The 8512-nt window shown below is 55.5% G+C and overlaps 1 protein-coding gene across 1 annotated transcript; it reads right to left on the bottom strand.

Moving 5' to 3' along the window:
• Positions 1-2781: 2781 nt before the first annotated feature.
• Positions 2782-3759, bottom strand: LOC308228594 (olfactory receptor 14J1-like; the record flags this gene model as incomplete). Its single annotated transcript, XM_080631970.1, has 1 exon — positions 2782-3759. One exon carries the CDS (start codon positions 3757-3759, stop codon positions 2782-2784), a length of 978 nt encoding a protein of 325 aa, XP_080488096.1.
• Between the last annotated feature and the right edge of the window lie 4753 nt (positions 3760-8512).

Genomic DNA, 8512 nt, shown 5'->3' with positions numbered 1-8512 from the left:
GGATCATAAGAGAACAGAGGTTGGAAGGGACCCCAGGAGGTCTCAAGTCCAACCCGTCAGGAGCAGGGTCAGAGCAAGTGGTTCAAGGCTTGATTCAGTCCCACTTGGAAAACTCCAAGGCCAAGGACGGCACAGCCTCTCTGGGTGACCTGATGCAGCACTTGCCTGAGCCTGTGGGAATAAGGTTTCCCTATGTCCTGACTCAACCTGTCCTCTGTCACTATCCCCCATTGCCTTTTGTCCTCCCACCAGGCACCATGGTGAGGAGCCTGGCTCTGTATTCTCCATGTCCTCCTTGCCGGTACAGGCAGCCAGGCCCTGACAGCCTTCCTTTCCCAAGATCTCAGGTCCCCATCAGCCTTCCCTTCTCCGGGCTGGACAAGCCCAGCTCCCCCAGACTCTCCCCACAGGCACCGTGCTCCAGTCCCCACCTGTCCTCAGGGCCCGTTGCTAAACCCACTCCTGCTTTCCAATAGCGTTCCTGAATTGGGGATCTGAAACCTGGATGGAGCATTCCAGAGCATCCCTTCCCTTGTTCTCCTGCCATGCTCCTGGTCATACAGCCCGCCATGCTGCTGTCCTCCCTTGCTGCCAGGGCACACGCTGCCTCCTGTCCAGCTCCTGCCCACCCAGACCTTTCCCATGGGCTGCTCCCAGCCAGGCAGCCCCAGCCTGGGCCATTGCAGGGGTGTCCCCTGCAGAGGCAAAAACTGGCATTTGTCTTTCTGGGATTTCCTGGCTCTCCTGCTCCTGGAGCCCCTCAATTGAGCAGTGGCCTTGGAGAATGTTTCAGTAAAGGCTCCTCTAAAGAGGGCACCGAGTCCCTCAGTACCAACATCAGCGTCTTCTGTTTTTAAATCCCCCTGCCCATTCAGCAGCAACCTTGCATTTTCCTTTTTCAGCCTTGGTCTCTGTCCTGGGTTCAGCAGTAGCAGTTGTTTTTTCTCCTTCTTAGTAGCTGGTGCAGCGCTGTGTTCTTGACTTTTGGTCTGGGAACAGCGCTGATAAAACCGATGTTTTAGTTGCTGGTCAGAATGTTTAGTCTGAACAAGGACTTTCTGAGCCTCATGCTCTGCCAGGGAGGAGGGGAAGCCAGGAGACAGGAAATCTGACCCAAATTATCCAAAGAGGTATTCCATACCACAGCATGTCATGCCCGGGATGTAGAACTGAGAGTTACCCGGAAGGGCGAGTGCACTGCAGGGTGGGGGCGAGGTATCAGTCGATGGGTTGTGAGGTGTTGTATTCTCTCCCCTTGTTATTTCCTTTATCATTATTATTATTGGTGGTAGCAGTAGTGGTTTGTGTTATACCTTAGTTACTAAACTGTTCTTATCTCTACCAGTGGGAATTGCATTCTTCCGAATCTCCTCCCTGTCCCTCCAGGAGCAGGGGGAAGAAAGTGTGTGTGTGGTGGAGAAGTAGACTGCGTGGTTCTCGTTTACGGCCTGGGCCTAAACCATGACAGTCTCTAACACAGCAATTGAAGCTCTTCTCCTTTCTCTTGATTTTTCTTGCAGCCACCAGCTCCAGGTGAGCTCTGCCTTTGCCAAAATCACACCTGCACAGCAATGGCAATGCATAGAAACCCCTTGTCTGTACCTCTGCTTGCAGTCACCCCTTGACAGCTGCTTTTCCAGCCCTCTGACACAGTGCCCACAGCAGTCCTTGATGTGTTGTCACCCCATTGCCTCCCTGCTGGGCAGCCTCTCCAAGGTCCAGGAGAGCCCATGTTCCCTGTGGGGCTTCACAGACAGCGCTGCTCTAGGGTCTGCCATGCTCTGGCCAGGAGAGAGGCCAGGCAGGGCTGGCCATTGCCCTGACCCAAGCCCTGATCCCAGCAGGAGGATGGAAATGGCCCCACAGCAAACCTCACCCATAAACTGGGGTGAGCGGCCAGGACTGTCAATGGCCAGAGAGAGATGGGCAATGGCTGGGTGGTGGCGATGGACCTGGGACTGCTTCCTGGTGTGCTCCTGCCACCAAGGGCACAGACCAGCCTCCTCTGTCCTGCACCTGCAGGTCTGAGATCCCTTCCACAAGCCCTCATTCTGCACCACAACACTCTGGTGTGAGCCCTCCCCCGCCATGGCCATGCAGTACGTCACAGACACTGATGTTGTCCTCTCCCAGGTACTGCCCAGCCCAGCCCAGCTCCCTCCAAGCTCTCCCACCTCCCCTGCCTCTCTGCAGCACCAATGCCCTCTCCCCAGCACAGTGCGGTCGGGGCTGGCCCCACAGCAGAGCCCCTGCAGGGTGCTCGGGGCAGTCGCACACAGCCTCAGCCCCTGTGCAGGGCACAGCAGCTCCTGGGGGTCAGTGAGGAGCCAGCCCCGCAGAGGGGTGAACGTGCAGGACAAAAGGGAAAGGAGGCACCTGTGTCCCCTGCTCTCCTGCCCAGGACACCCTGAGAGCTCTGCAGCCCCCCCATGCCATCCCATCTCCCCACACCAGCACAACAGCCCCGGTCCTTTGGCTCCCCAAGAGCTCTTCCTGCTACAGGCACAGAGCAGCCATCCCAGAGCTGGAGCAGCCAGAAAGCTGATTTCGTTCCCCTTCATTCCTGCCATGTGAGGACATAGCACGGAGAAGAAGTTGCTGCAGGACCATTTATTTTACATAAATAAAATGAGAGACCCCCATTGACAAAAATTCTGTGAGTCAGACAAGGTAAGTACATGCTAAAGTAGCAAGCATTAAAAACTGACATGTCTTTGAAGACAACAACATCGTAAGTGGAAAAAAAACTAAGTGTAAGGCAGCAAAGACAGACTTGGCCTGTCATGACCTACACTGGGAGCTCTTTCCGGGGTCAAGGCGACAGCGTATGGCTGCTGAAGCACATCCAGTCACCAGCTTCCTCACAGCATCCTTGAGCTCCTGGTTCCTCAGGCTGTAGATGAGGGGGTTCACTGCTGGAGGCACCACCGAGTACAGCACTGACAGCACCAGATCCAGCGATGGGGAGGAGATGGAGGGGGGCTTCAGGTAGGCAAATGCTGAAGTGCTGACAAAGAGGGAGAGCACGGCCAGGTGAGGGAGGCACGTGGAAAAGGCTTTGTGGCGTCCCTGCTCAGAGGGGATCCTCAGCACAGCCCTGAAGATCTGCACATAGGACCCCACAATGAAAGCAAAACAGCCAAATGTTACACAGGCTCCAATCACAAGCAGCCCAACTTCCCTGAGGTAGGAATGTGAGCAGGAGAGCTTGAGGATCTGGGGGATTTCACAGAAGAACTGCTCCACAGCATTGCCTCGGCAGAGGGGCAGTGAAAATGTATTGGCTGTGTGCAGCAGAGCAGTGAGAAACCCAGCGCCCCAGGCAGCTGCTGCCATGTGGACACAAGCTCTGCTGCCCAGGAGGCTCCCGTAGTGCAGGGGCTTGCAGATGGCCACGTAGCGGTCGTAGGACATGACAGTGAGGAGAGAAAACTCAGCTGAAAAGAAGAAGGCAAAGAAAAAGACCTGTGCAGCACAACCTGTGTAGGAGATGGCCCTGGTGTCCCACAGGGAATTGGCCATGGATTTGGGGACAGTGGTGGAGATGCAGCCCAGGTCCAGCAGGGAGAGGTTGAGGAGGAAGAAGTACATGGGGGTGTGGAGGTGCTGGTCGCAGGCTGTGCTGGTGATGATGAGGCCGTTGCCCAGGAGCGCAGCCAGGGAGATGGCCAGGAAGAGCCAGAAGTGCCAGAGCTGCAGCTCCCGCCTGTCTGCGAATGGCAGGAGGAGGAAGTGGGTGATGGAGCTGCCGTTGGCCATGTGCTGCCTCTGGGCATGGGGCACTGTCAGAGGAGAAAAAGGCAGTGACAGGTTAGGACAGGAGGGATGTCAGATACAGAAGTTCAATTTACACACTCACGACTCTGAGCACATTTTAGTAGGAGAGGAGAGGCTCAGCGTTATCACCATTGATGTCAGTAACTGCTGAGGCTCCTTCCTAGGTACAATCAGAAGAGCATTGCATCAGGCAAAAAGTCTCAGCTCTTTGCAGCTTAGTGCAGAGCCAGGAGAGCTGCAGTGTCCATCAGTCCTTTCCCATTTTTCCTCCACTTACACTTGCGCTGCCTGTAAGATGCCTTCACACACAAATTGATCTTAAATCCCCTACAAACATCTGTCCTGTGCTGAGAGCAGGGCAGCACGGTTTCAAAGGGCAGATCATGGAGCTCTCATGGGGAGAAGCAAAGGACTGTGCCCAGCAGAGCATGGCCAGCAGCCACCTCCAGTGCCAGACACCAAGAGAGCTGCCTGAACGCACCCTCCCCAGGCCTGGGCTGCACTTTCCCCCCACTCCCTGCCCATGTCTCTGCCGCCTGGAGCTGTCCCTGCCAGGAGCTGCTGCTCTGGGCCCAGCTCTGCTCCCTCTCAGTGCTCCCAGAGCCCATCCCATGGGCTGTGTGCTCAGCTCTGCCCTGCACACCCCTCCCAGCAGCAGGGCTCTGCCCAGGGGCAGCTCTGCCTCTGCAGGGGCTCAGGAGCAGCTCACACAAGTCCTGACAAGACTCTCGGTGCCTTCTCCAAAGCAGAGAAGGAAATTCCCAGCTCCCACTGCCCAACCTGCCCACCAAGAGTGGAAAACATCCAAGCTCAGGAAGGTAAATGCTGCCTCAGTGTCTTTCAGCAGGACCCTCTGCAAATGTGCTCAGAGTGATGCGGAGCTCTGAGCAGCCCTGACCCACACAGCACCCTCTCCAGTGCACAAGAACAGTTTTGCTTCCCTACCAGGGGTTGTTCCTTCCCTCCAAGCCTCTCTCCCCCAGCACCGTGGGGAGCTCCCGGGCAGGCTGAGTGCTGACCCTGGCAGGCAGCAGAGTCCCTGCCCCTGCACACAGCCCCTGGGCTGCAGGGACCCTGCTGGCAAGGACAGCGCTGGGCACCCCTGGCTGCACACCCACATTCACAGCCTGCAGCCAGCCCCGGGACAAGGGACCTGCCTTGTCCTGTCCCTCGCATGGTGCAGAGGGAAGCCCTGCTCTGCAGCACATCCTGCTCCTTATCTACACAGAGAACCCAAGAGAGTCCTCCTGACAGATCCCATGGACTGTCCGAGGCAGCAGCTTGAGCAGATCCCTCCAGGAACTGCAGCTGCATTGCCCTGCACCCAGAGCCTTACCATGCACAGGGCTGGGAAGGTTTCTCCTGCAGGGAGCTCTCAGCATCCTCCACTGCCAAGTGCCTTTAAGCTCTCTGAGGCTCGCAGGTCTCCCCTGGGTGCCTGCAGGCACTGCCCCAGCCCTGCTCCTGGCCAGAGCTGTCTCTCTGCAGCACTGCCCGCTTGCCAGCATCTCTCTGCATCCCAGGAGCCAGGCCCAGCTCAGCAGCAGAGGCCCAGCCCAAGGTGGCTCTGCCTCTGTCCCGCTGGGCTCCCTCCAGGGCTCCCTGGGGCTCCAGGGGAACCCCATGGGAAACAGCCTGAAGCAAGCACTGCTGTTCCCTCCCTCAGCTGGCAGACACACTGCCTGCCTGCAGTGTCATTTCTCTGATGAGAGACAGAGCTTGGTCTGAACAATGAGATTTTGTAGAATCATGGAACCATTTATGTTGGAAAAGACCCTTAAGAACATCGAGTCCACCATTAACCAAACACTGGCAAGTCAACATATGAACCTTGTCCCTTGGAATGTCTTTTTTATATCTCCACGGATGGTGACATAACCACTCCAGCAGGCAGCGTATTTCTTGTCCCATCATCAGACAGGACAGCCAGACCAGGTCAGGCTGGGATTTCCTTTACCCCTGCTGAAGGAAGGGATTCAGCCTGCTCAGGTGGGGCATCTCATCCTGGGATTGTAGCCGTGGGGCTGGAAGGGGACTCAGCTCCCTACCATGAACACAACAAACTCACGGGTGGTCTCACTTCCTCAGAAGGTGAAAATGTACCATTCTATAGATGATGTCTTAATCAGAGGAGGTTGCTCCAAATAGCTGCAGCAACAGCAGTGTGTAAGCACTCCATGGTGCAGAAGTTGAAGTTCCACCAAGGAATGTCAGAAACCAAGTAGAAAGCAGTCAAACCAGGGGGTACTTGGTGGATAGCAGCAGTGCAGTGATTGCTGCCGACACCTGCAGAAAAACAGAACAAGGGCAGATGCCCCACTCTGGGAAGGAATTGCAACAGCTTATGTGTCCTGCAGGATACTGAAGGAAACATGGACCTGGATTCTCTATCATTGCTCACCCACTGTACTTACTGTTACAAAAGGGAAAACCATGCATATTGGATCCAGAGCATGAGGAAGCAGGAAATACCTAATGCAGGAATTAAAACCATACCGGTCACTGGGGCCTGTACACCGACACCACCCTCTCATAGTAGAACGGGGTTTTGCTGAGCATGGCTCTTCCTGTGACCTATTCAAACTGGCCCTGATGAAGCAGAAAGAACTTTAACGTCCAAGTCGCCTCTTTATAAGACACTAAACCGACATATTCTGGTGGGAAAAGAGATTCTTGACTTTAATTTTGGCAGTAAAACAAAGTGAGAACATGGATCAAGAACAAGCAGTACAAACCATCCATTCAATCCATTCAGTTGACTTGACAGTATCCCAAAGGGAACTGCTCCTCAGGATGGAGTTGCACAAACCCACTGGCAGAAAATGGCATGCCTACCCATCGGGGGTTGCAGAGGAACTGAAATTGCCTGAAGGACAGAATGAAGTTTCCAGACTACTCCAGATGCTTGCAAATGCAGAGGCATCAGTGTTACAACAAACTTTCAAACCCTCACCAGGTTTAGGAGCATCTCCCTTCACTGACAGAAAATACCTGGTTCACCAATCACTCAGCAAAAAGGATTCTAGAGTCATAGAATCAACCAGGTTGGAAAAGACCTTTAAGCTCTTCCAGTCCTATCCTTAACCCATGTCGTAGTTTAAGCCCTGTTGGCAAGTCAGCCACACAGCTTCTACTCCCCCCCTGTCCTGGAGGGATGGGGAGGAGAATCGAAAGAATGTAACTCCCACGGGTTGAGATAAGAACAGTTTAGTACCTAAGGTATAACACAAATCACTACTGCTACCACCAATAATAATAATGATAAAGGAAATAACAAGGGAAGAGAATAACACCTCACCACCCGTCGACCGATACCTTGCATCCACCCAGCAGGGAACTCACCCTTCCGGGGAGCTCTCAGTTACATCCTGGGCACGATGTGCTGTGGTATGGAATACCTCTGGCTAGTTTGGGTCGGGTGTCCTGTTCCCTCTTACTCCTGGCTTCCCCTCCTCCCTGGCAGAGCATGAGACTCACAAAGTCCTTGGTCAGGGTAAACGTCAGTGTTATCAGCTCTGTTCCCAGGCTGAAAGTCAAAAACACAGCGCTGCACCAGGTACTAAGAAGGAGAAAAAATGACTGCTACTGCTAAACGCAGGACACCCCAGCACTGCCGAGGCCACCACTAACCCATGGCACTGAGGGCCTCATCTACATGGTGTGTGAACACTTGCAGGGACGGTGACTGCAGCCCTGCCCTGGGCAGCCTGTTCCAATGCCTGAGCACCCTCTGGGGCAGGAATTGTTCCTCAGCTCCATCTAAACCTGCCCTGGTGCAGCTTGAGGCCGGTTCCTCTTGTCCCATCCCTTGTTCCTTGAGAGCAGAGCCCAGCCCCTCCTGGCTCCATCCTCCTCTCAGGCAGTTGTAGGGAGCGATCAGGTCCCCCCTGAGCCTTCTCTTCTCCAGACTGAACCCCCCAGGTCCCTCAGCCCTTCCCCATCACACTTGTGCTGCAGGCCCTGCACCAGCTCCAGTGCCCTTCTCTGGCCCCGCTCCAGCACCTCAATGTCTCTCTTGTTAGTTAAGGGCCCAGAGCTGATTTGAGGTGCAGCCTCACCAGCGCCCAGTGCAGGGCACAACCACTGCCCTGGCCCTGCTGCCACACTGGTGCTGATCCAGGCCAGGATGCTGGTGGCTTCCTGGCTGCCTGGGCACAAGCTGCTCCTGTTCAGCTCCATCAATCAGCACCCCCAGCTCCTTTCCCATGAGCAGTTTCCAGCCGCTCTTGCCCAAGCCTGGACCGTTGCAGGGGGTTGTTGTGGCCCAAGTGCAGGAGCCGGCACTTTGCCTTCTGGAACCTCATCCCATTGGCCACAGCCCATGGATCCAGCCTGCCCAGATCCCTCTGTAGATCCCTCGGTGTCATCTGCAAGTTTACACATCCCAGTATGGAGCAGTACAGACCAGTTTGCACCAGTACAATCCAATTTAGGCCACTACGGCCCCAGATACTGCTGGGGTTTCAATATCCTGGTGCTCCCGGTCCCTGCCGCAGGTCTTCCCTCTTGCAGCCGTGCTCAACTTCCAATCCCTCCCAGTGCTCCCACTACCTGCTGCAGGTGCTCCCAGTCCCTCTCAGTCCTCCCCAGTCCCTCCCAGTGCTCCCAGTCCCTGCCACCGGTGCTCCTGCTCCTCCCCCACCAGACCTCTTTGGTCTTTTTCGGGGGGACACCCCAAATCAGGCACCCTCCCACTCTGGGTCTGCCCCCCCAGTCCCTGGTACCGGGGGGGGGT

This window comes from Psittacula echo, assembly GCF_963264785.1.
Source record: "Psittacula echo genome assembly, chromosome: 19".
NCBI lineage: Eukaryota > Metazoa > Chordata > Aves > Psittaciformes > Psittacidae > Psittacula > Psittacula echo.
The sequence above is the reverse complement of the archived record's forward strand: the minus strand, read 5'-3'. Positions and strand labels throughout refer to the sequence as shown.